We start from the raw sequence: 27,496 nt of genomic DNA, 5'->3' as shown, positions 1-27,496 counted from the left end.
AACTAAAGATTCAAAAATCCTAAACAAAATTTCAGTATATCAAATGTATTCGTATATTAAAAGGGTAGTAAACAACAATCAAAGTTTATTCCAGGTATAAACATTCAAAAAATCAATCTAATTCACCAGATAACAAACTTGAAAAGAAAAACTGTATGATCATCTTTATACATATGGAAAAGCGTTTAACAAAATCCAACATCCATTCCGAATAAGAACCACCCAACAAACTAGGAATGTAATGGAACTTCCTCAATCTGATTGTGTCTACAAAAAGCCTTCATCTGACACCATATCTAATAGTAAAAGACTAAATGCTTTTCCTCTAAGATCAGGAACAATACAGGAATGCATGCTTTCATCATCTTTACTCATCACTGTACTGGAGGTTGTAACCAGTGCAATCATACAAGAAAGAGAAATAAAGGCAACCAGGTTAGAAAGAAAGAAGTAAAACTGTTTTTATTTACAGACCATATGATCATCTTGAATTCCTTATGCCAAGGACACTTCAGGACACTAGACTAGGTTGTCTCAACCAAGCATTATTGACATTTTGGGCCAGATAATTCTCTGTTGGGGACTGGAGTGCACTGGGAGGGTGGTGGCTGCCTGTACATTGAAGGATATTTAGCAACATCTCTGGCATCTTTCCCAGAGATACCGGTAGCACTTCCCCACCCTCACCTCAATTCCTGACAGCTGCAACAGCCACAAATATCTCCAATCATTGCCAAATGTTCCCTAATGGGAAAATTCTCCTCTCCCTGCCCACACTGAGAACTAGAGTCAAAGTTAAGGTGAATTAAAGGAATTTGAGAATGAAGGAAGTTAGAAGATGGCTGTAGTACTAAAAGTAAAAAATAAGAAAGGTCTGAACTACATTAGCAATAGCAGGCTTGGGCTGGAAGGGATGGAACAATCAAATTTAAGTATCATTTGGATGATAAGGTAGAATAGAGGAGCTCAAGTTTTGGTTTGCATAATGAGGTAGATGATGGTGTCACCAAAGAGATGATCATATTACATGCAACAGAAAACATGGAATACATGTTCTGAAAAAGCCTATCATAGTGGCTGAATATTCTGATTCCAAAGTATCTCCAGACTGATAGAGAGTATAAGGATGGTTACCAGAGGCTGGGAAAGGTAGTTGGGGGTAGGGGGGTGGTGGGGATGGTTAATGGGTACAAAGAAATAGAATGAATGAATAACATCTAGTATTTTATAGCACAACAGAGTGACTATAGTCAATAATAATTTAATTGTACACTTTAAAAGAACTAAAAGAGTATAATTGGATCGTTTGTAACACAAAGGATAAATGTTTGAAGGGATGGATACCCCATATTCTATGATGTGATTATTACTCATTGCATGCCTGTATCAAAACATCACATGTATCCCATAAATATGTATACCTTCTATGTACTCATAAAAATTAAAAATAAAAAACAAAGTATCTCCAGATAAAAGAAAAAGGAGGACTTCATTAACTGTGCTCTGATTTGATTCTTAGTAAACATGAAATTAAGTAGTCTTTCTAATCCCCAAATCCTGAGAGTCACCATGCGAATTGAAATGTAGAAGACTATATACAAGTGGATTAGGTTTCTGTAAGTATGATAGAGCAGCAGAGTGGCCAAGGGGGGCAAGGAGAGGCACTTGAGTTAAGCACAAAGTTGTAAAGAGAATTTTTCCATAGTTCCTCAGAAATATATACCTCTCATCTATCTATCTGAAAAAGCAGATAAAGATCATAGTATAGCCAACTGGAATGTACCATTCCACCTTAGGTTAGCAGCTAAATCTGTGCTTATTTTTTCACTTACAAAGCACAATTTTTAAAAAAAGCTTTATTGGAATATAATTCACATATCATATAATTCACACATGTCAAGTATATAATCCAATAGTTTCTAGTTTGTTCACAGAGTTGTGCAACCATCACCACAATCAATTTTAGAACAGTTTCATCATCCCCCCAAAAACTCTATCATCATTGGTAAGTCATTCCCTATTTTTCCCTCCCTCCTCACCTATTCTTCCACCTACATCCCCTAGCCCAGGCGATCATTTATCTACTTTCTGTCTGTAATATATTAGGCACAGTATTCATTAACAGGCTAATATTTGGTCTTGTTTTATGACTTAATACACTTCAATTTTTGGAAATTGTTATGTCCTGTGGTAAATAAGAGTGAAATAATTTACCTTGGGATGAAAAGCAAAACACATTCCAGGAGCCTGTCGAGATATCAAAGCTTCATCTTTCTTTTCCTTTTCCCCTCCTTTTTTGTTACTGGCAGCTGTAGTTCTCTTTAATCGCATCAAATCTGTATTTAAAGAAAAACATATATAACTTGTTATTGACCACATGAAAGAGTACCGCAAATATCATGTGTGTTTCTCCTGCAAATAATAATATTAGTTCTGTCAACTTTTGCATGTAATTAGGCTAAAATTAGCACACACCAGAACTAGCTGCTTAGAAAAACCATGACCAAGCCCAATTTTTTTCTTATTGGCCAAACCAAAATTTGTCACCTTTCACACATGGTTAACTAGAAAATTTTAATTCAGCACGTAACAAGAAAAAGATAACTTGATTTTTCTTTTACCATAACAGTCTAGTCCTTTTCGTATAACCCATTTGGAGATTCTTCCATCTGCTGATATAGAAACTAGTATTTCTCTTTTGTCATCTCCTGTTGTTCCTCGATCTTGTTCTATCCACTGTAGTTGCCATACAGGTCCCAAATGTTTTTGAGGTGATTCACTAAAACAGTAAAAAAAATACTAAACATATAATCATTGTAATAATTTCTTAAAGGCCTTGGAGTATAAGTGATAAGGTCAGCTTTCTAGAAGATCATGATCTATTTATATAATCCTTTTATTGTTCAAAAATAGACTTTTTTGTTAAATATTTTTAAAAATAGAAAAGACAACCACTTTTCTACTTAATAGTCACTGTTAGTTTTTCTACTTCTTACAAAAGAAAAATTGTACTGGTCTTTATACTAGCTATCATAACAGGAATACAAAAGCAAAAATGTTCTTTCTTTTCAGAATCTACTTTTCTTACTCTATTCATTAATTCTTTCTTAGTTTAGTTGTATAAATTCTGACTTTTACTTTATTTTAGACACATGGAATATAAGTATTTTCATCTTCATGATGTTTTTATGAATTAAGTTGTTAATCATTTAAATCTTATCCAGGTAAACAATTCTTCTTTCTATATTTCGCTCTTCCTCCTATGCTTCAAGATTGCCCATTGGTTTGACTCTCTCTATGGATTAGAGTTAAAATTTTTCTGAAAAATTAAACTCACTTCTCAGATTACTGACGCTTTTCCTATCAGATTAACGTGATGTTCTTTTCATGGTACTGACTACCTTGATTTTTAATACAAATCCTCCAATGCAATCAATTCTGAACATTTTTAAAATCATACATATCTTTGATTTTTTGGTGAAAATTATGGACCCTCTTCTCAGAAACAAGCACAAAGGCCTATGCTTACAAAACTGCAAATAATTTGAAAGTTAAGTTTAGGAACCTCTGCTTTAATGGTTATTTCTAGTTCTAGCTAAGTTTATTCAAACACTTTTACAAACATGCCCCATTGATACCTTGTCTATTACAAAATCCTAGCCTTTTTAATATCTTTCACCTCTAACTTTTTGGCTTTGCTCATATAACTCATTTATTCATCAATTACTCATCAAACACTTACTGGACTCCTGTTACATGTCCAATATTATATGACATGCTGATGATAGAAAGGTATGTAAGATTCAATCCTTGCTCTCAACGAACTTATACCCTCCTTAGATAGATAGATAGATAGATAGATAGATAGATAGATAAAGATAGATTTATGTATATATACACATAAATAATTTTTATATATAGTGTGATAAGCACTATGATAAAGGTATGTATAGGTTGCATAAAAGAAAGGAATGGGAAGATTTCCTGGAAGAAGTGAAACCAAAGCAATAGTTTAAGAATAAGCATAAACTGTCAAGCCAGAGGAAGTTCGTTAGTGAGATGGGCAGAGAAGAAGTTGAAGGAGCTATTAGGACAGACCATTCCAGCTGGAAAGACAATATGAGGGATTATTAAATGTTTCAAAAATAATGGTATCACTCTCAGTAACAACATAAATATTTACTCAAAACTAAATAACATTAGAGTAAATCCTCCTGAAAAAGCATGTATTATACATTTATCTAATTCTCAGATTCTTACCTACTATCCAGAACTGGAACATTACTGTTGCTCCGTACATTGTAAATTGCAATTGTGCCATTGTGGTAGCCAACTGCTAAAAGGTTAGGTGCTCCAATTGAAAAATCCACAGCAGTAACTCCATATGGACTCTGATAAATACGTTCTGGCCACTAAATTTTAAAAAATTACATTTTCAATTTGTTTTTGTAGACCACAGTAAGGCAGAATATAATGGTGGCTGAGATTTAGTTTGGTGGCAGTGGGTATGTGAGCAGAGTTAGCCCACATTCAGTTACTTCTGTCTTCCTAATTTCCAGTATAGAAAATAATAAAACTTCACTTGGTCATTTCCTTTGATACAAGTATGAATCCTCAGCACTCAGTGGCTTTAAGAAATAGAGTGTTGGGCATGGGGGCTCACTCCTGGAATCCTAGCTACTAGGGAGGCTGAGGTGGGAGGATCACTTGAGACCAGCAGTTTGGGACCAGCCTGGGCAACATAACAAGACCCTCATCTCGAAAGAAAGAAAGAAAGAAAGAGAGAGAGGGAAGGAGAGAGGGAGGGAGGGAGGGAGGGAGAGAGGGAGGGAGGAAAGTAGGAAGGGAAGTACAGCACAGCCTTCTACAATAATTATATTTTGGTAATCTTTCAGCAGGATTAGTATTACCATCACATGTCTACCTTCTTATGGGAACAAAAAAACTAATCATCTAGCATATATTCCTGTCTTCTAGTATTTGTTTCAGATGATTGGATTATTTAAAGAATGAACAGAAAAAGTTCCAAAACTCCCCAAGTTACTCTGTTCTACAACCTCATGAAGAGTTTGTTTTGTTTGAATGTGTAATTTAAATCCTTTCCTGTTTTTAACCACCTACATAAAAAAGAAGACAGACTACTGATGATGAATCCAATGTCAATCCCTCCACATTTAAAATTGCTTCTTTTCTTTTATACTATATAAACTCAGATCTATATGACATATCGCTAAGTTTATTCAAACACTGTTACAGATATTACAGACTAGAGCTATTTATAAAAATTTTAGTCATTTTTATATGCTCTTCTGGCCCTTCTCTAAGTTTTCCACTTTGCATTTCAGTTGTGAATTTAAACTAAATGTAAAACTTTAAAGTAACAGATTGACTAGGGCTCTTTAGCAAAATTACTACTATGATTCTTTATATTCATACTCTTTAAAAATGTATGACCGTAAGAAGGTCATATAAATCTATTTTATATCTGTTAAGAATAACAGTCAGGTGATAAGGAGGTATTCACATATTAAGAAACAACCAGGTATTTAAAAAACATAATTTTCAGCTGGGTGTCGGTGGCTCATGCCTGTCATCCCAGAACTTTGGGAGGCCGAGGCGGGAGGATCACGAGGTCAAGAGATGGAGACCATCCTGGCCAACATTGCGAAACCCCGTCTCTATTAAAAATACAAAAATCATCTGGGTGTGGTGGTGCACACCTGTAGTCCCAGCTACTTGGGAGGCTGAGGCAGGAGACTCGCTTGAACCCGGGAGGCAGAGTTTGCAGTGAGTCGAGATCACGCCACTGCACTCCAGCCTAGGCAACAATGCAAGACTCTGTCTCAAAAAAAAAAAAAAAAACCCGTAATTTTCAAAGGATTTTCATTTAAGATTCATGTTTTCTTTAATAATTAGCTGTGAAAATCAATAATGGTTCAACTTATCATCATCGTATATAACAGCATATAGTACACATTCAATAAATATTTACTGAATGAATTAATAAATGAATTATCTTTACCCTATGTCAACAAGAACAAATTTTAATTGTTATGAAGTTAAACCAAAGAAAATAGTCTTGATTGATAAAATTTTCTAGACTTTATTTAATTATTACATGTAATTATATACTTTATGAGAATTTTGTCAACAGCCAGATAAAAATGCTTCTTATTCTTGTTTGGGTTACCATGGGATTCTTTATTGACCAGCAGCAAGCCAATCCTCTTTTTTGCTCTTTAAATCCAAAGTGCCCATAGCCAACAGCCAAAAGATCCTGAAAACCAGAAAAATACATTTAAAAATAAGAGAAGATAGCATTAAAATATTGGTAAATGTATAAAGATATATATTAATGAGCTGTGTTAAAAATAGAAGTAAGACATTTCAACTGAGAGGAAAAAATGCCAGTGCACCATCTGTTTTTACTCTATACCTCCATATTCCTAAGCAAAAAAAAACTAATGAGTATAATGCTTCTCATTTGCAGACTGAAAGATAAGCACCTAAAAATAACCAATTGCTAACAAGTTCTTTTACATATTGAGGTAGTCTTCTGAGATTGTATTAATAGGTTATAATATATTTTGAGTTTTTGAGGATGACTTAATTATTTCAAATGTAAAATAAAGGACACTTAAGTTAAAGGTAGCTGCCATAGACTGAATTGTGTCCCCTTAAAATTCATATGTTGAAGGCCTAACCTCCAATATGATTGCATGTGGAGATAGGGGTTTTAGGAGGAATCTCAGGTTAAATGAGATTATAAGGATGGGGTCCTAATGTGACAGGACTGGTGACTTTATAAAAAGAGAAAAACACACCAGAGGTCTCTCTCTGCCATGTGAGGACACAGTGAAAAGGCAGCCACTGCAAACCAGGAAAAGAGCTCTCACCGAAACTGAATCAGCAGCCCTTGGATCTTAGACTTTCCAGCCTCCAGATTTATGAGAAAATAAACTGCTATTCTTTAAGACACCCAGTCTATAATATTTTGTTACGGCAGTATGAGCTACCTAATACAGGAGGTCATTTCGAGAAATGCATATGTAAATACAAATAGGCAAAAGCTTAATAACTGAAAAAATCCGGCCTCTGCTGTATAACCAGAATACCTTTAATTTTAGAATATTATATTTTCTTATCACCACCTTACTTTCAGGCCAACGTAATCTCTCCACAATTCCCTCTGTCTTAAAAACAGCCTTCACTACTATACCCTTTCACCCTGACATTGACAAATCCCTATTTATCTCTTCTAGACTCTGCAGAGGCATTGCTTTCTCTAAGAAACATTCAAGAGCTTCTTGTATGTGTCCCCACAGCACCGTTTATTTTCCTCATCATAGCACATTCGAAATTATTATATAGGCAGGGTCTATGTATAACTTGATTACTACCGTATCTCTAGCACCTTAACAGTGAGCCAGGCACAGAGTTAAAGTTCAATAAATATTTATACAATGAATTAATAAACATTATAGACTCCATCTGTAATATGTTTGTATTTAGGCTCATTCAAAATTATTTAATTTAATCTCCATAGCAATGCATTAATCTTTAAAATGCTAGTATATTCTGTTTCTAAAAATGTTTAATATATCTTTATTACAGATTTATTAAATCCTATTTACAGGACAGGAATGGTAGCTTACACCTGTAATCCCAGCACTTTGGGAGGCCAAGGCGGGAGGATCACTAGAAACCAGGAGTCCAAGACCAGCCTTGGCAACAAAACAAGACCCCCATCTCTCCAAAAAATTAATTAATTAAAATTAATTCCACTAATCGACAAGACAGTCCCAAATATAGTTTTATAAAGATAAATTCATAATAAAAGTACTTTACTTTGTTACCAAATACTACACATAATTAAAATAATGTGTTATTTAGGTTTCAATGGAAATGATTATAGACTTTCTGTTTTTTAATAACTATGACAACTGTCATGTTTGCACATAGCACCTGATAAGGTGTGGCAATAAAATAATAAGGCTAATTCTTAAACATACAAAATATAATATAATTTAAATAAATTCGTTTGACTGCTTCAACGATATAAATATTTATATCAAAGACACTGCCATTACCTGAAAAATTGTTGGAATTGTTAACTGGGAAATATCTTCAGAACCAGTTTATAAACCCCAGAAGAAAATTAGTCTAATTACTCTATAATTATCTCTTTTTTACAACCAAACATATAATTCTCCAACTTGACAATTCATCTTATTTGCCTCAAGATGACTTTTGTCAGTGCTGTAGTTAAGAGCAAGAACTATGCAGCCAGATGTTTGCATTTGAATTCTGGCTGTTTCATCTACTAGTTGTGTGACTTTGGGCAAATTATTTACGCTTTTTGTGCTTCAGTTTCCTTTCAACAGTGAGAAAAATAATAGTATCTAATTCATAGGGTTGTTGTGTTAGTACAGTTAAAACACAATAGTGCCTGCTACATACTAAGTGCTGTTTAAGCACTTGCTAATATTGGTGGTAACAGTATTTTAAGGAATCTCAAAATTATTTTGCACACTTGTAGGGTCACTAGATTAAGTATACACTTCCAAATATGACTACTTTGAGGCTAATATAAATTTGGGCCCATGAGTTTTGGTATACATTAAATAAATCTACCAATCTTATAGTTTACTTATCCATATCTAACATGAATTCAGAGAATGCCATGTCCCAAGAAGATACCCTAAAATAAATATGGTAATGTTTTACATATTAAGTGTTTACTATATTAAAGGAGAAAAACATTATTTTGTAGCTATTTGCATTTCCCCCTTTTTAAACTGGAACTTGTTTTAGGGGCATTCTAAAACTCAAAAGTTATGGTCAATTTAAATTCCTTGTCCCATATCTAAGGAAAACAATTCTTCATTATTCGAACTTCATAATTTCCCTTCAATGCTAGAAACAGAATTGTTCAAATGTTTGATAACTTACTGGATTTGTTTTATTCCAGGCAAGGCTGCTCACATTGAGGCCTTTGGTTAAGTCACAGGAAAAAGACCAAAGTCGTTCCAAGTTGGCGGGTATTGTTGATTCTTCTGCATGTATTTCTTCTTCCTCCTCCTTCTTAGATTCTTCCTCTACCTCTTCATGTTTTGCACTTTCTAAAACATCTTCAGGCTCTTCAGGTTCAGGTTCTAAAGTTTAATCAAATAAAAAGATCATTGTCCTCTACATCTATAGGGACCTGCCAAAGGCTCCAAACAGCATATCTACCCACCACTGACACTTCAACCACCATCAGATCTGCTGGATCATATGGTGCAAGTGGCAGGGCACCATGAAGGGCAGCCTGGACCTGTGGCAGAGTCTTCTGCTGTTCTGGGTTCCAACTCAAAGCCAGCAGCTTTTCTGTTTACTCAGTAAATGGGCCAGTGTAGCATATCCAAATGACAAATATGTTGTCTCTAAAATGTAAAGAGACTCACTAGGCATTGTGCTTCTTTGTGGTTGTAAAAGGTGCCAGGTGCAACAACTTATCCTTCACCTTAAAAGATACAGCTCAACATATCCCACACCACATACACAGGACACCTAGAAACTTCATTGAGGTAGAAGTCTCCTGAAATTTTGTCAGATTTACTTCCCACCCTCTGACAGGAAAATGTCTTACTGAAGCCTACTTCCTGTTTACTAAGTTCAACCAGCATATCATCCATTTAATGTGCTAGTGTGTTATATTGTTGAAGGGAAAGAGCCCTGCAGACTAAATTATGATACAGGGCTAAAGAACTGATACACCCCTGAAGTAGGACAATGAAGGTATATTGCTGGCCTAACCAGCTAAAAGTAAATGGCTTCTGGTTGTTTTTTACCAATAGACATTGCAGGAGAAAAAAGCATTTGCCTTGTCAATAGCTATGCACCAGGTACAAGGGAGATGTCTTAATTTCCTTAATGAATGTCTTATGGAACAACAGTTGCAATTGGAGTCACCACCTGGTTAAGTTTATAATAATGATCCACTGTCATTCTCCAAGATCCAAGATCCATCTGTTTTTAAATTCATTTATTTTTATTTTTTAGAGATGGGGGGATGGGGGTCTTACTATATTTCCCAGGCTGGTCTTGAACTCCTGGCCTCAAGCAATCCTTATGCCTTAGCCTCCCAAAGTGCTGTGATTACAGACATCAGCCACTGCACTTGGTCAAGATCCATCTGTTTTCTACACATGCCACATATGTGAGTTGAATGAGAAATGTGGTGGGTATCAACATCCCTGCATATTTCAAGTCCTTGACAGTGGCAGTAATCTCTGAAGTCCCTCCAAGAATGTGCTACAGCTTCTGGTTTACTATCATTATCATTCAAAGTCCATAGTTCCACATTTTAAATTTTAGGGTTCACTCACAGTATTGTATATTCTATAAGCTTTGACAAATGTGTATAATGACATGTATCTGCCATTGTAGTACCATACAGAATAGTTTCACTGCCCTAAAAAGCTTGTGTTCTTCCTGTTCAACCCTCTCTGGTCCCTCATCCCTGGAAACTACTGATCATTTTACTGTCTCCATATTTTGCCTTTTCCCAAAATGTCATATAGTTGGAATCACACAGTATGTGGCCTTTCAAATTGGCTTCATTTGCAGAGTAATATGCATTCAAATTTCCTCCAGGTCTGCTTCTGGCTTGATAACTTAGTGATGAATAATATTCCATTGTCTGGATGTATCATAGTTCATTTATCCATTCACCTACTGAAGGGCATCTTGGTTGCTTCTAAGTTGGGGCAATTATGAGTAAAACTGCTATAAATACCCATGTGCAGGTTTGGTATGGACACAGTTTTCAGCTCATTTAGTTAATCAACAGGAATGATTACTAAATCATATGGTAAGAGTATGTTTAGGTTTTGTTTGTTTGTTTGTTTTGTTTTGTTTTTGAAGACAGAGTCTCACTCTGTTGTCCTGGTTGGAGTGCAGCGGCACCATCTCGACTCACTGCAACCTCTACCTCCTGGGTTCAAGCAATTCTCATGCCTCAGCCTAATAAGTAGCTGGGATTACAGGCGCCTGCCACCATACCCAGCTAATTTTTTGTATTTTTAGTAGAGCCAGGGTTTCACTATGTTGGCCAGGCTGGTCTCGAACTCCTGTCCTCAAGTGGCCTGCCCACCTCAGCCTCCCAAAGTGCTGGGATTACAGGTGTGAGCTACCACACCCAGACAAGAGTATGTTTAGCTTTATAAGAAACTGCCAAACAATCTTCTAAAGTGGATATACCATTGTGCATTCCCATCAGCATGAATGAGACTTCTTGTTGCTCCACATCTCCACCAGCTTTGAGTGCTGTCAGTGTTTTGGATTTGCCCATTCTAATTAAGTGTGTACTGATACCTCATTGTTGTTTTAATTTGCAATTCCCTAATGAAATCTGATATTGAAAGGTCAGGTGTAGTGGCTCACACCTGTAATCCCAGCATTTTGGGAGGCCAAAGTGGGAGGGTAGCTTGAGTTCAGGAGTTTAAGACCAGCCTGGGCAACAAAGCAAGACCTCATCTCTACAGAACATTTTTAAAAATTAGCTGGGTGTGGTGATGCACGCCTGTGGTCTTAGCTACCCGGGAGGCTGAGGCAGGAGGATCGCTTGAGCCAGGGAAGCTGAGGCTACAATGAGCCGTGATTGTGCCACTGTACTCCAGCCTGGGTGACAAAGCAAGACTCTGTCTCAAAAAAAAAAAAGGCAGGGTGGGGGGGAGGAGGAGGAGGATGAAGAAGAACAAGAACAAGAAGAAGAGAAAATAATAATATGATGTTGAGTATCTTTTTGTATGCTACTTTGGCATGTGTATATTTTCTTCAGTGAGGTATCTCTTCAGGTCTTTTACCCATTTTTAATCATGTTGTTTATTTTCTTATTGTTGGGTTTTAAGAGTTCTTCATATATTTTGGATAATAGTAATTTATCAGAAATGTCTTCTGAAAATATTATCTTCAGTATGTGACTTGTCTTCTTATTCTCTTGACAGTGTCTTTTGCAGAGCAGAAGTTTTTAATTTTAATGAGGCCCAGCTTATCAATTATGTCTCTCAATGGATCATGCATTTGGTGTTGTATTTTAAAAGTCATTGTAAGACCCAAGGTCATCTAGTGTTTCTCCTATGTTATCTTCTAGGAGTTTTATAGTTTCGCATTTTACATTCAGGTCTATGATCCATTTGAGTTAATTTTTGTGACACGTGTAAAGTCTATGTCTAGGTTCGTATTTAGTACCATTTGTTGAAAGACTATCTTTTTTCTATGATATTGCCTTTCTTCTTTTGTCAAAGATCAGCTGACTATATTTTGGCAGATCTATTCCTAGGCTCTCTATTCTGTTCTATTCTATATTTTTGTTTATTCTCTTGCCAATAGCATGCTGTCTTGACCACGATAGCTTTATACTAAGGCTTGAAATATTAAATACCTATATTAGACAAGAAAAAAAAGTGAAATCAATGATCCAATTTTCCATTTTAAGAAATTAGAAAAGGAGCCAGGAACAGTGGCTCATATCTATAATCCCAGAGTGGGAACAACTCTTATTTAAAATGGTGCTGAAACAACTGGAGATTCAAAAAAAAAAATCTTTAAACCTTACCTTAGTCCATTCATAAAAAAAATTAATTCAAAATAGATAACATGATAGATATGTTAATGTGCTTCACTATAATGATCTTTTTACTATATATATTTATCTTAAAACATCATGTTGTATACCTTAAATATACACAGTAAATTTATTAAAAATAAAAATAGGCCGGGCGCAGTGGCTCACGCCTGTAATCCCAGCACTTTGGGAGGCTGAGGCAGGTGGATCATTTGAGGTCAGGAGTTCAAGACCAGCCTGGCCAACATGGTGAAACCCCATCTCTTCTAAAAATACAAAAATTAGCCAGGTGGTAGTGGCATGCACCTGTAATCCCAGCTACTAGGGAGGCTGAGGTGGGAGAATCCCTTGAGCCCGGGAGGTGGAGGTTGTGGTGAGCTGAGATAGGGCAATTGCACTCCAGTCTGGGCCAGAGAGTGAGACTCTGTCTAAAAAAATGAATAAATAAATAATCCAATATAGATAGTAGACCTAAACATAAAAGCTAAAACTATACAGCTTCTATAAGAAAACTGAGAAGTACAAATTTGCAAACTTCGGGCAGGCAAAGGTTTGTTAGAGAGCTCATGGAAAGAATTAATTACTAAAGAAAAAAATCGACAGATTAGATTTCACAAAAATAAAAAACTTCTGTTCATCAAAAAAATTTTAAGAACATAAATTGGCAAGCCATAGACTTAAATATTTGCAAAATATGTAACTGACAAAGGGTTTGTATCCAGAATATATAAAAATAAGCTCTTACAACTTGATTTTTTAAAAGACAATTCAGGCTGGGCACAGTGGCTCATGCCCTATAATCCCAGCACTTTGGGAGGCCGAGAAGGGCACATCACCTGAGGTCAGGAGTTCGAGACCAGCCTGACCAACATGGTGAAACCCGGTCTCTACTAAACTACAAAAATTAGCTGGGTGTGATGGTGGGCGCCTGTAATCCCAGCTATTTGGGAGGCTGAGGCAGGAATCACTGGAACCCAGGAGGTGGAGGTTGCAGTGAGCCAAGATCGTGCCTTTGCACTCCAGCCTGGGTGACAGAGCAAAAATCCATCTCAGAAAAAAAAAAAGAAAAATAAAAAAAATAAAAAAATAAAAAGGCAACTCAATTTTAAAATTGGTAAGAGACTTGACCAAACAGTAAACAGAAGATATTCAAGTGACCAAAATAAACCACATAAACAAGAACTCAGTTTTTAGAACAACACTAAAAGGATTGCCAACATCAGGTGTTATAAAGAATGTGGAGCAACTGAGACTCTTATACATTGTTGTGGGAGTATAAGATGGTATAACCACTTTGGAAAAGTATTTCACTGTTTCTTAAAAAGTTAAACATCTACCCAATAATCCAATAATCCCATTTGTAGATATTTTCACAAGAAAAATTAAAACATTCATTTACCAAAAGGCTCACACAAAAATGTTTGTACCAGCTTTACTCTTAATATCCCCAGACTGAAAATATGCAAGTGTCCCTCAACGTGTGAATGGATAAACAAATCATTATGGTATATTCATATACTAGAGCATTACTAGGGGAAAAAATGAACTACTTATACACGCATCAACCTAGGAAATCTCAAAAACATTAATATTGAATGCAAGAAGCCAGACTCAAAAGAATACTTACTTTATGAACCCCCTTATATTATATGACATACCAGAATAGGGAAAGTTAATCTATATTGACAGAAATCAGAGCAATGCCTGTGTGTGTGTGGTGGGGGTTGCGGGGTGGGGTTAAGGTTTACTTGGAAAATAGCACAAGGTAACTCTTAGGGTTAATAGATATGTCCTCTGTCTTGATTAGGGTATCGGTAACTCTTGTTTATACATTTTCAAAATGTATTTTTATATACAATTTAAAATATATATTTCATCATATATAAATCTTACCTCAATAAAACATTTGCTATGGTATTTTTATTTCTTAGATGTGTTGAAAGAAGTGATGTGCCAACAGTAACATTTACATTGTTACATTTACATTTTGTTTTGTAAACGTCAATATATACAGTACTATGTGAATTGCAACCTTACAACTCTTTAAATACAGGATGAAAAATCTATACATATAAGTGATAAAAATCTTTAAATATCAACCTAATATGAGAGAAGGAACAGTTTTTCAATATTCTTCTATATGCATGCAGGCAAAAAGATTTACAACCATTTGTCACACATACTATTCTGTAACATTTTTCTTTTTAAATGTAACCATATAGATTAATTTTGACTTGAAGAATCAAGATAAATTTCATAAAGAAAGTTTCCTTAATCCATCTTTGAAAGCTGGGTATACAATAGGCAAACATGGGGTGGGGATAAGGGTAGACTGTCAAGCAAATTCCAACTAAAAGTACTAAGGCAGGAAAATGTAGGTTCTATTTGAGGATTACCAGATAAGTCTAAATATAGCTAACTTTTAGAGTCTCCAAAGCAATATGATAACACAAAGTAATCTGTGGCCATATTGCAGATATCTTTTGAATGATACACTTTGAGCTTTGTAATTTATTCTAGGCAATGGGAAGGCATTGAAGGTGAAGGGGGTGGGTCGCCCCTTCACACCTGTGGGTGTTTCTCGTTGGGTGGAACGAGAGACTTGGAAAAGAAAAAGACACAGAGACAAAGTATAGAGAAAGAAATAAGGGGACCCAGGGGACCAGCGTTCAGCATATGGAGGATCCCACTGGCTTCTGAGTTCCCTTAGTATTTATTGATTATTTGTCGGTGTTTTTCAGAGAGGGGGATGTGTCATGGTCACAAGACAATAGTGGGGAGAGGGTCAGCAGACAAACACGTGAACAAAGGTCTTTGCATCATAGACAAGGTAAAGAATCAAGTGCTGTGCTTTAGATATGCATACACATAAACATCTCAATGCTTTGTTAAGCAGTATTGCTGCCCGCATGTCTCACCTCCAGCCCTAAGGTGGTTTTTCCCTATCTCAGTAGATGGAACGTACAATCGGGTTTTACACCGAGACATTCCATTGCCCAGGGACGGGCAGGAGACAGATGCCTTCCTCTTGTCTCAACTGCAAGAGGCATGCCTTCCTCTTATACTAATCCTCCTCAGCACAGACCCTTTACGGGTGTCGGGCTGGGGGACGGTCAGGTCTTTCCCTTCCCACGAGGCCATATTTCAGACTATCACATGGGGAGAAACCTTGGACAATACCTGGCTTTCCTAGGCAGAGGTCCCTGAGACCTTCCGCAGTTTTTGTGTCCCTGGGTACTTGAGATTAGGGAGTGGTGATGACTCTTAAGGAGCATGCTGCCTTCAAGCATTTGTTTAACAAAGCACATCTTGCACAACCCTTAATCCATTTAACCCTGAGTTTGACACAGCACGTGTTTCAGAGAGCACGGGGTTGGGGGTAAGGTCACAGATTAACAGCATCTCAAGGCAGAAGAATTTTTCTTAATACAGAACAAAATGGAGTCTCTTATGTCTACTTCTTTCTATACAGACATATTAACAATCTGATCTCTCTTGCTTTTCCCCACAGAAGGTTTTTTGAGTGGTTTAGGATACATCAGCAAAGTGGGCTGATAAAGTAGAAAGAGAACTGGAACTTAAGATCAAAAGACCTTGGTTGAATTTCTAGCTTTTCCACTTACTATTAACCTCACAAAGTTTCTATAGCCTTCATTTTCTTCATTCATGTATTTTTTAATACATGATTAAAGGTTGATTAAGATAATCTCTAAAATCCTTTAAAATAGTCTGTGATCATATGAGATGGGATTTGTAGCAATGAGAATAGGAAGAATGCTCCTGCAGTAGATTTGGGAGTAGTAATAAAAGTAAGAACTTAGAAAGTAACAATGACAATGGAAAAGAAGAGGTTGAATATGAGAGATACTGTAAAAATGAATAAGTAATTGAATGCAGGAATAAGGGAGAACAAAGAGCTATAGATGCTTAGGAAGTTTTGAATCTGAGACAATCTGCTTCTGTGGGCATCCTAGTCTGGACTCTAGTGCTACTCATGCATTTAGTGCTGAAAGCTTTAGAAACATATCCTCTGATAATGATAACTCAACCTGGAGATTACATTTAGAAATATATACTAAAACTCTTACATTTTAAAAATTATTTGAGTTTGTCTAAACATGATATCTTCTTTTCTTTTTTTAAGAGAGAAGGTCTTGCTCTGTCACCCAGGCTGGAGTGCAGTGGCATGATCATAGCTTGCTACAACTTTGAACTCCTGGGCCCAAGCAATCCTCTTCCTCAGCCTCCCAAAGTACTGGGATTATAAGCATAAGCAACTGCACCCAGCCTAAACATGTTTATTTTTTTTAAATACCTTTTAAAACAGGAAGCTGACGATAAGCTGCAAGTTTTGGTTGAAATATATTTTCCATTAGAACTCGTTCCATAAAAAATAAGTCCTGATGAAATTTGTCAGATTTTAATATTGCATCTGAGTGGTCTTCCTCATCTTCATGGATTTTTGCCAGAATTATGTTTTCTATGTCCATTAGAGAACTAGTTTCACTGTCTACAAAATACAAACATGATACAATGATAAAATACTCAAATGGATGGTTCATACATTCTAAAGATTTTAAAAATGACATTTCATCATTTGTATTTATTTTCCTCCAGTTTCCAACAACTTTAATAGACATTTATTGAATATCTTATGTACCAAGCACATGATGCACATATCTCATTTTAGAATTCTTAACCATCAAAAACTGTACTATTTTTCAGAAGATAGGCAATGATAACCTCCAGAGGTAATTTTTGTCTTTATTCTTTTAAAATTCAAGTTGAAATAAGATGATCAGCCTTCAGAAAAAGGTCTGACTTGATTATTGCTATATAGAAATACTATACTATTGTATGAAGTTTTCTATTGCTGCTGTATAACAAATCACAGTGGCTTAAAACAATGCAAATTTATCTTACAGTTCAGTAGATTAGAGGCCTAACAGATGTCACTGAGCTAAAACTAAGAAGCTGATAGGGCTTTGTTCCTTTCTGAAGGTTCTAAAGGAGAATTTGTTTCCTTGATTTTTTCAGTTTCTGGGGGCCACCACAACCTTTCCTTCAACTTCAAAGACAGCAACATTGATTGCATTCCCGCTGACCTTCTTCTGTCATCACATCTCTCTCCCAGACCACAGCTGGAAAAGGTCTTTTACTTTTTAGTACCCCATGTGATTAGACTGGGCCCAATAAGATTATCCAGGATAATCTCTCCATCTGAAGATCCCCATTGTAATCACATTCAGAAAATCTCTTTTGCCATGTTAGGTAACACATTCACAGGTTCCAGGGATTGGGGTGTGCACAAATTTCTGGGACTATTGTTCTGCCTACCGCACTACTTAGTAAACTCTTATTTTAAAAACAGAATGAAGGAAACTCTTGCTTCTTTATCTTTATAGATAGAGGGAGCATACTTTTCCCTATTCTTCCTGCTAAATTCAACTAAAAACACTGGAAATTTTAGAAAACAACAAACATAAGCAGTCTTTGAAAGGGGAAGAGAAGGAATAGGTATATATATATTCCAGATATGGAGCTGAAGAAGCCAGCAACCTGGGAACACTGATGGGCACAGGCAAGAAAAAAATCCCCAAGAGAAGCCTCCTCTCTTTAGCCAAAGGACCAGGAAAAGCGTAGCCTTGAAAGAAAGAAAGCTTTTAGATGGCAGCCATTCTACTCCATCCAAGCACAGAAAAATTGTAGCCCCACCCATGTGACAAAGGCCAAGAGGGAGCCTAGTCTTCCACCCTCACTAGGCTGTAACAAGGTATCCCAAATCCCTGACTTTTCACTGTGTATGGTGTCAGAGAAGGCCCAGCAGGCAGGCAGGACTTTCATCCCTACCAAACATAATGATAGTGGTCCCCTTCCTACAGTGTCAGTGGAGACCAGCTGGGGATCCTGGAATTCCAACCTATCCAGTAGTAACAAAGTACACCTCCCTCTTCCCATTGGAGTAGTCAGAGGTGGACTGGTGAAGAGTCAAAACTTTTATCACTCCCCAGCAGTAATGAGAACAACCTCCACTCTGTTGTGTCAGTGTAGGCCACATGTGTAGCATTAATGAAGCATTCTTATACCTCCTAGCCATGGTGTTGTCAATGGAAACCAGAGCTCCTATCACTGCCCCACGGTAGTGAAGACATCACTTCCCCTGATGTCATTGGAGGTCAAGTGGCAAATATAGACTTCTACTCCCGCCTGGAAATAATCAGGCAGTGACTCCCACTTTCCCCTGCCAGAACAGTGTCAAACAAAGCCTGCTAAAATGGAAGTTCAGAAAAGATCCAGACTCTTACAATACCCCAAATGTCCAGGTTTCAATTGAAAGGCACTCATAATACCAAGAACCACGAAAATCTTAACTTGAATGGAAAAAAGTCCCTATACACTAACATCAATGTTAGAATTATCTGACAAAGAGTTTAAAGCAAACATCATAAAAATCCTTCAACAAGTATTTATGAACACACTTGAAACAAATGAAAAAATAGAAAGTATCATCAAAGGAATAGAAAGTCTTAGTTAATGAATAGAAAGTCTTAGCAAATGAAAAGAAAAACCAAATGGAAATTTTAGGAGTGAAAAACGTAACTAAAATTTAAAACTCAATAGATGGGCTCAACAGCAGAATGGAAGAGAAATAAATCAGTAAACTGGAAGAGAGAACAATGGAAATAACCCAATCTTTAAAACAGACAGAAAAGTCTGAAAAAAATGAAGAGTCTCAAGAACTTCTGCAACCATAACAACATATGTACCATTCATATCATTATCATCCGAGAATTGGAGGAACAGGGTGAGCCTGAAAAAGTACTTAAAGAAATAATAGCTGAAAACTTCCAAAATTTGGCAAAGGACAACAGCAAACATATTCAAGAAATGAATAAATCACAATGATGATAAACTCAAAGAAATGCACACCAAGACACACTATACTAAAATTTCTAAAAACAGAAGACCAAAAAAAAAAAAAAAATCTAGAAAGCAGCAAGACAGAAATGACACCTTTTCTTTAGGGGGAAAATACTTTGAATAGCAGCAGATTTCTCTTTAGAAACCCTAGAGGCCAGAAAAAAGTGGCACACATTCTCTGGGTTCTGAGTGGAAAGAATGGTCAATGCAGAATTCTATACCCAGTGAATTTTCCTATGGGAATAATTCTATACCCAGTGAATTATCCTATAGGAATAAAGAGGAAATTAAGATATTGTATTATCAGATGAAGGAATACTAAGAATTTGTCTCAAAAAAAAAAAGTCTTCCCTAAAGAATGGCTAAAGGCAGTTCTCTAAACACGAAGAAAATGAGAAAGGAATTTTAGAACATCTGAAAGGAAAAAAGAACAATGGGAAGAGAGAAAATAAGGATAAATAGAATATACTTCTTATTCTTTTGAGTTTTCTTAATTACAATTGACAGTTGAAGCAAAAATTATTACATTGTCTGATATAGTTTTAAATGTCTAAATATTAAATGTTTATGTATCTAAATATGTATCTAAATATGTATATGTAAATGTTTATGTATCTAAATATCTTTTTAAATATTTAAGGCAAATGTAAATGGGGGTGGAATCTAAAGGGAGGTAAGGTTTCTACACTTTACTTGAACTGGTAAAACGTCAACATCTATGGACTATTGTGTATGCATAATGGAATATGTAAATTAAATAATAAAAAAGCTGCACATAAACTCAAAACACTACAGGTAAATTAAAGCAGAATGGTAAAAAAATGTTTGGAAAAGCAGCAAGAAAGCAGGAAGAAGATAAGAGTGAAATATAAGATAGATAAGATAGAATAAGCAGAAAAGAACAGCAGACTTAAGGGCTAACATGCCAATAAAAAATTAAATACAAATGGTCTACATATACCAATTTAGAGATAAAGACTGGCAAAAAAAATTGGATTAAAAAACATGACTCAAACATATGATGTCTACAATAAATTTATGTCAAATATACAATGTAGATAGGTTGAACGTAAACAAATAAAAAAAGATATAGCAGGCAAACATTAACCAAAAGAAAGCAGGAGGGGCTATATCAATATCATATAAAGTTGACTTCAGAACAAAGAAAATTACCAGGGATATATAGCAACATTATGTTATGATTGTACCAAGAAGACATAGCAATAATTAATATTTATGCAAAAAACAAGGCTATAAAATATGTAAAGTAAAAATTACTAGAACTGAAAAGAGAAATAATGGTTACATAAAATTTTGAGGGAATAAAGAGATAGAAAATCAGCAAGGGTATATATGAACTCAACAACATCATCAACTAAAAAGATGTAACTAACATTTATATAATATTCCACCTAATAACAGCAGAATACACATCCCAGGCCATATAACAAACCTTGACAAATTTAAAAGAAGAGAAATCATAGTGTGTTAAAAGAAGAAAAATCATAGTGTCTTCTCCAATTACAGTGGAATCAAGCTAGAAATCAATAATGGAAAGACAACAGCAAGATCACCAAACACTTAGAATCTTAAAAAAACAAAATGCTGTAAATAATCTGTGTCAAAGAGGAAGTCTCAAGGGAAATAAAAAATGTATTTAATAATGAAAATAAAACACAACATATCAAAATTTGTGGGATACAGATAAAGCAGCACTGAGAGGAAAATTTACAGCATTAAATGTATACATTAGAAAAGAAGGAAAGTCAAGTCAATAATCTAAGTTCCCAATTTGAGAATAAAGAAGAGAAAAAAGAGCAAAATAAACTTAAAGCAATGAGAAGGAAGAAAATAGAAGTAAATGAAATTAGAAATGTCAGTGAAATAAAGAATTTCTTCCTTGACAAGATTAACTAAATTGACAATCTTCCAGCAGACTGACAAAGATAAAAAGAGAGAAAAAATAAATGACCAAAATCAGGAGTAAGATAGTAGATACTACAGATTCTACAGACATCAAAGTGATAATAACAAACAACTCTACATAACATAAATCTCACAACTTAGATAAAATAAACCAATTACTTAAAAACAACTATTACAAATTATATTATACTATTAATAATATAATTTGAATATTAAAAAAATTAAACGTGTAATTTAAAAAACTCACCCACAAAAAATCACCAAGCATGGATGGTTTCACTAAAGAATTCAACCAGAAACCTAAAGAAGAATTGTCACCAATTCTACATAACCTTTTCCAAAAATAGAAAAGGAAAGAATACTTGCTCATTCATTTTATGAAACTATTATAATAAAGTGAGATAAAGTGCAAAAAAGAAAGCTACAAATCAATATCTCTCATCATCATCAACATAAAAATCCTTAGCAAAATATTACAACACAGAATTCAGCAATATATAAAAAGAATTATTATACACGATGACCAACTGAAGTTTATTCTAGGATAAAAGAGTTCTTCAATATTAAAAAATCAATCAAAGTAATCCATATGTTTAGGCCAATGAAAAAAAATCACATGATCATATCAATCAATGCAGAAAAATCACTTGACAAATCAACCATTTATAAAAAAAAAAAATCTCTCAAAAATAGAAACAAGCAGGGTGTTACGGACAGAATGACTGTGTCGCTATAAACTCATGTGTTGAAATTCTAACCCCCAATATAATGGTGATTAGGAGGTAGGACATTTGGGAGATAATTAATTCATGAGAGTGGAGCCCTCATGAATGAGATTAGTGTCCTGAAAAAGATACCCCCAGAGAGCTCTTTTGCTCTGTGTCTGCCATGTAAGGATACAAGAAGTTAGCAATCTGCAACATGGAAGAGGGATGTTATGATTTTTATTGTTACAACTTCTTTCTAATTTGGTCTTGAGCTCTCTCAGTCAAGTAGCTATAGGCCAAGATAGCTACTCTCTAGAAGGGCCCTGACCAGGAGAAATGGTAAATTCAGGTGTGTTGGTCAGGTGAGACACCATGAGGAAGTGAAACCAAAATGCACAAAACAGCAAAAATGTATTACTCACAGCTCTCAGAGAAATTATTGTTTTATTATTCTCCTAACAAGAAGCTGATGAGAAGCACAGAGGAGGCAAAGAATTCAATCACCAGGAAGAGAGTGAGAAAGAGAGAAGACATGCAGAACTATGCCTCATGGGCATTACCCCTTAGGCTTTCCCACAGGTTTATGGATTGACGAGCTTAAAGAAAACATGCCTGAGTCAGGGAACTTACATGATTCTAGTGTTGACCATTAGGTTTTATCATGGTCAGCAGCTGTAGGGTATATTGAGTTTTAGGCCTGTGAGATGAGGAAAAAATGGGCTCTATGGCACACAACCACATAGCAAAGGGAAGTTTTAACTAGGCTAAAGGTGATGGGGGTACAACACAGTTTCAAACAACTTATGTCAGACCTAACAGTGAATGCCAAGGCAGCAACTATATTAAACAAATTTCCAACAAGTGTCCCACACCAGAACCCTACCATTCTGGCACTCTGATCTTGAACTTCTAGCCTCTAAACCATGAAAAATAAATTTCTGTTATTTATAAACCCCCAAGCCTAGGGTACTTTGTTGCAGCAGCCCAAACTGACTAAGACAAGGATGTCCCTCAACTTGATAAAAATCATCTACAAAAAAACTACTGGTAACATTATACTTCATGGCAAAAGACTGAATTGTTTCTTACAATCAAGAACAAAGGCAAGAATGTCTGCTGTCACCACTCTTACTCAATATAGTGATAGAAGTTCTAGCAGAGCAATAAAGCCAAAAAAAAGGAAATGAAAGGCATGCAGATCAGAGAGGAAAAAAAATGATACTGTCTCTAAATGCAGTTGACATGATTGTGTATGTTGAAAATCCCAAGGAATACAAAAGTACTCCTAGAACTGATGTGTGTATTCAGCAAGGTCACCACATACAAGAAAAACATACAAGAATCTACTGTATTTCTAAATACTACCAATAAACAGGTGGACACCAAATTAAAAACACAATACTGTCTGGGTACAGTTGCTCATGCCTGTAACCCCAGCACTTTGTGAGGCCAAGGCAGGAGGATTAGTTGACCTCAGGAGTTTGAGAATAGTCTAGGCAACATAGTGAGACCTTGTGTCTACAAAAATTTTTAAATTAGCTGAGTGTGGTGGTAAACACCTGTAGTCCCAGCTACTTGGGAGGCTGAGGTGGGAGAATTGCTTGAGCCTGGGAGGTTGAGGCTGCAGTGAGCCATGATTGTGCTGCTGCATTCCAGCCTGAGTGACACACCAAGACCCTATCTCAAACAAAACAAACAAAATACTATGTACAATTGCTTAAAAAAAAACTTAGGTGTAAATCTATCAAAACATATACAGGGCTTGAACGCTGAAAACTACAAAATGCTGATTTTAAAAAGGTTGAAGAAGATCTTGGCTGGGTGCAGTGGCTCACACCTGTAATCCCAGCACTGGGAGGCGGAGGCAGGCAGATCACCTGAGATCAGGAGTTCGAGACCAACCTGGACAGCATGGTGAAACCCCGTCACTATTAAGAACACAAAAATTAGCCAGGCTTGGTGGTGTGCACCTGTAATCCCAGCTATTCGGGAGCTGAGGCAGGAGAATGGCTTGAACCCGGGAGGAGGCAGAGATTGCACTGAGCCAAGATCATGCCACTGTACTCCAGCCTCGGTGGCAGAGCAAGACTCTGCCTCAAAATAAATATGTAAATAAAAATAAAAATTTAAAAAGTTCAAAGATCTAAATAAATGAGATCTAAATAAATGGAGAGACATTCCATGTTCACAGATTGAAAGACTTAACACAGTAAAGATATCAATTCTTTTTGTACTTAATGCTTTGATATCCTGGGGCCTTGCTAACCCTGGAGGAACTGCCCCCACTAGCATTAGCCAATTCCTAAAGATAGTAAAGGATTCACCTGATAGCATACCTTCCATATGCAAACCAATCAACCAGAGGCCATAACCCAACTGCCTCCTTAACAAAGCTTTCCCACTCAGTCACTAGTTTCCCTTGCCCTAATTACCCAGGGCCAGCTACAAGACAAGTATGAATATCTGCTAAACCCCAGAGCCCACTGAAATTACTCAGACTAGCCAATCCTAAACTTGCCTACCTTGCCTCACAATTCCTTTCCCTAGTAACCACAATAAAGGCTCTTGCCCATGTTTTCCACATCACTTTCTTTGCCTTCTAACCAACTCTGATACTTATAGATGTAGTTCATGGCATGAAATGCCTCCTTCTGAGATCTGAGTATAATAATAAGCTATCTTTGCAATGGCAATCATCTCCTGATCTGTTGGTTTTGCCATACCTCAATAAGAACAAAACCTACATTTTAAAACAATGTTGTCTGCTTTCAATATAAAGATACAAATACAATAAAATTAAAGAAATGGAGAAAGATATACTATCTACACACTAATTAAAGAAGCTGGAGTAGCTATATTTAATTACAGATGAAGCAGACTTCAGAGCAAAGAAAATTATCCAAGATAAAGAGGGGCATTACATATGAAAAATGGGTCAATTCTCCAAGAAGACATAATAATCTTAAATGCTTATGGTGCAAAAAACAAGACTACAAAATATGTAAAGCCCACTGATAGAGTTGAAAGCACAAGTCCATTATTATAGTTGGAGACTTAACACTCCTCCATATCAGTAATTAACAGATCAACAGACAGAAAATCAGTAAAGATATAGGTTTGTTGTAGTTGTTGTTGTTGTTTTGAGACAGAGTTTCACTCTTGGTTGCCCAGGCTGGAGTGCGATGGCGCGATCTGGGCTCACTGCTATCTCCACCTTCTGGGTTCAAGCGATTCTCCTGCCTCAGCCTCCCAAGTAGCTGGGACTAAGGGCACCCACCACCACACCCGGCTAATTTTTGTATTTTTTAGTAGAGATGGGGTTTTGCTATGTTGACCAGGCTGGTCTTGAACTCCTGACCTCAGGTGTTCTGCCTGTCTGGGCCTCCCAAAGTGCTGGGATTACAGGGTAAGCCACCGCACCTGGCCAAAGATACACTTGAACATCACCAGCAATCAACTGAATCTAAATAACACTTATAGGCGGGGCGCGGTGGCTCAAGCCTGTAATCCCAGCACTTTGGGAGGCCGAGGTGGGCAGATCACGAGGTCAGGAGATCCAGACCATCCTGGCTAACACGGTGAAACCCCGTCTCTACTAAAAATACAAAAAAAATAGCCGGGCATGGTGGCGGGCGCCTGTAGTCCCAGCTACTCGAGAGGCTGAGGCAGGAGAATGGCGTGAACCCAGGATGCAGAGGTTGTAGTGAGCCGAGATCGCACCACTGCACTCCAGCCTGGGCGACAGAGCGAGACTCCGTCTCAAAAAAATAAAATAAAAATTAAAAAAAAAATAACACTTATAAAATAGTTAATCGATTATCAACAAATAAACATTTTTCTCAAGCTTACATGGCATATTCACCAAGATAGACTATATTCTGGGTCATAAAACACATTTGAAAAATTTAAAAGAATAGAAATCACATACAGTCTCAGAACACAAAGGAATTACATTAGAATTAAATAAAAGAAAGATAGTTGGACAATCCCAAAATATTTGGAGATTAAACAAAATATTTATAAATAACAAATAGGTCAAAGAAGAAGTCTCAAATGAAATTTTAAAATATTTTGAACTAAATGAAAAGGAAAATACAACTTATCAAAATTTGTGTGGCACAGCAAAAACAGTTCTTAGAGAAAAATTTTAACATTGAATACATATAGTGGAAAAGAAGAAAGATCTAAAATCAGTAATATAAGCTTCCACCTTAGGACACTAGAGAAATAAAATAAACATAAACCTAAAGCACGCAGAAAAAAAGAAAACTTCGAAATCAATGACATCAAAAACAAAACATCATTAGAGAAAATTAATAAAATCACAAGTTAGTTCTTTGAAAATATCAATAAAATTCATAATTTTTAGCCAGGCTAACCAAGAAAAAAAGAAAGAATATTTAAAATTGCCAGTATGAGAAATGGAAGAAGTGTCATCACTACTGATTCCATGGACCTAAGAGAATTCATGTCCTTTGTAGGGACATGGATGAAGCTGGAAACCATCATTCTCAGCAAACTATCGCAAGGACAAAAAACCAAACACCGCATGTTCTCACTCATAGGTGGGAATTGAACAATGAGAACACTTGGATACAGGAAGGGGAACATCATACACTGGAGCCTGTTGTGGGGTGGGGGGAGCGGGGAGGGATAGCATTAGGAGATATACCTAATGTAAATGATGAGTTAATGGGTGCAGCACACCAATTTGGCACATGTATACATATGTAACAAAACTGCACATTGTGCACATGTACCCTAGAACTTAAAGTATAATAAAATAAAAAAAAAAGAAATCATGTTAAAGACTCTGCTCACAAATTTTTTTTTTTTTTCTTTGAGATGGAGTTTCACTCTTGTTGCCCAGGGTGGAGTACAATGGCACGATCTTGGCTCCCCGCAACCTCTGCCTCCCAGGTTCAATCGATTCTCCTGCCTCAGCCTCCCAAATAGCTGGGATTACAGGCATGAACCACAACGCCCAGCTAATTTTGAATTTTTAGTATAGACGGAGTTTCTCCATGTTGGTCAGGCTGGTCTTGAACTCCCGACCTCAGGTGATCCGCCTGCCTCAGCTTACCAAAGTGCTGGGATTACAGGCATGAGCCACCGCACCCGGCCTTCTGCCCACAAAATATATAACTTAGATTGAAATGGAACAATTCCTTAAAAGGCACAAACTACCAAAACTCACTCAAGGAAAAATGGATAATCTGAATAGGCCTATATCTGTTAAAGAAGCTGAGTCAATAATTAATAACCTTCCAAAATAGAAAGCATCATGCTTTCACTGGTGAATTCTACCAAACACTAAAGGTAAAAATATCAT

General features: G+C 36.3%; 1 protein-coding gene across 1 annotated transcript in view; it reads right to left on the bottom strand.

Annotated features, from left to right (window-relative positions):
- DNAI4 (dynein axonemal intermediate chain 4) overlaps positions 1–27,496 on the bottom strand; it is a 113,731-nt gene that overhangs the window by 16,208 nt on the left and 70,027 nt on the right. Inside the window, 6 exon segments of the mRNA XM_054483768.2 lie at positions 2,215–2,336; positions 2,622–2,779; positions 4,261–4,412; positions 6,191–6,277; positions 8,953–9,155; positions 16,926–17,120. Of these exon segments, the coding sequence (XP_054339743.1) occupies positions 2,215–2,336; positions 2,622–2,779; positions 4,261–4,412; positions 6,191–6,277; positions 8,953–9,155; positions 16,926–17,120 (917 nt within the window).

The sequence above is a fragment of the Pongo pygmaeus genome, chromosome 1 (genome assembly GCF_028885625.2).
Source record: "Pongo pygmaeus isolate AG05252 chromosome 1, NHGRI_mPonPyg2-v2.0_pri, whole genome shotgun sequence".
Classification (NCBI taxonomy): domain Eukaryota; kingdom Metazoa; phylum Chordata; class Mammalia; order Primates; family Hominidae; genus Pongo; species Pongo pygmaeus.
The sequence above is the reverse complement of the archived record's forward strand: the minus strand, read 5'-3'. Positions and strand labels throughout refer to the sequence as shown.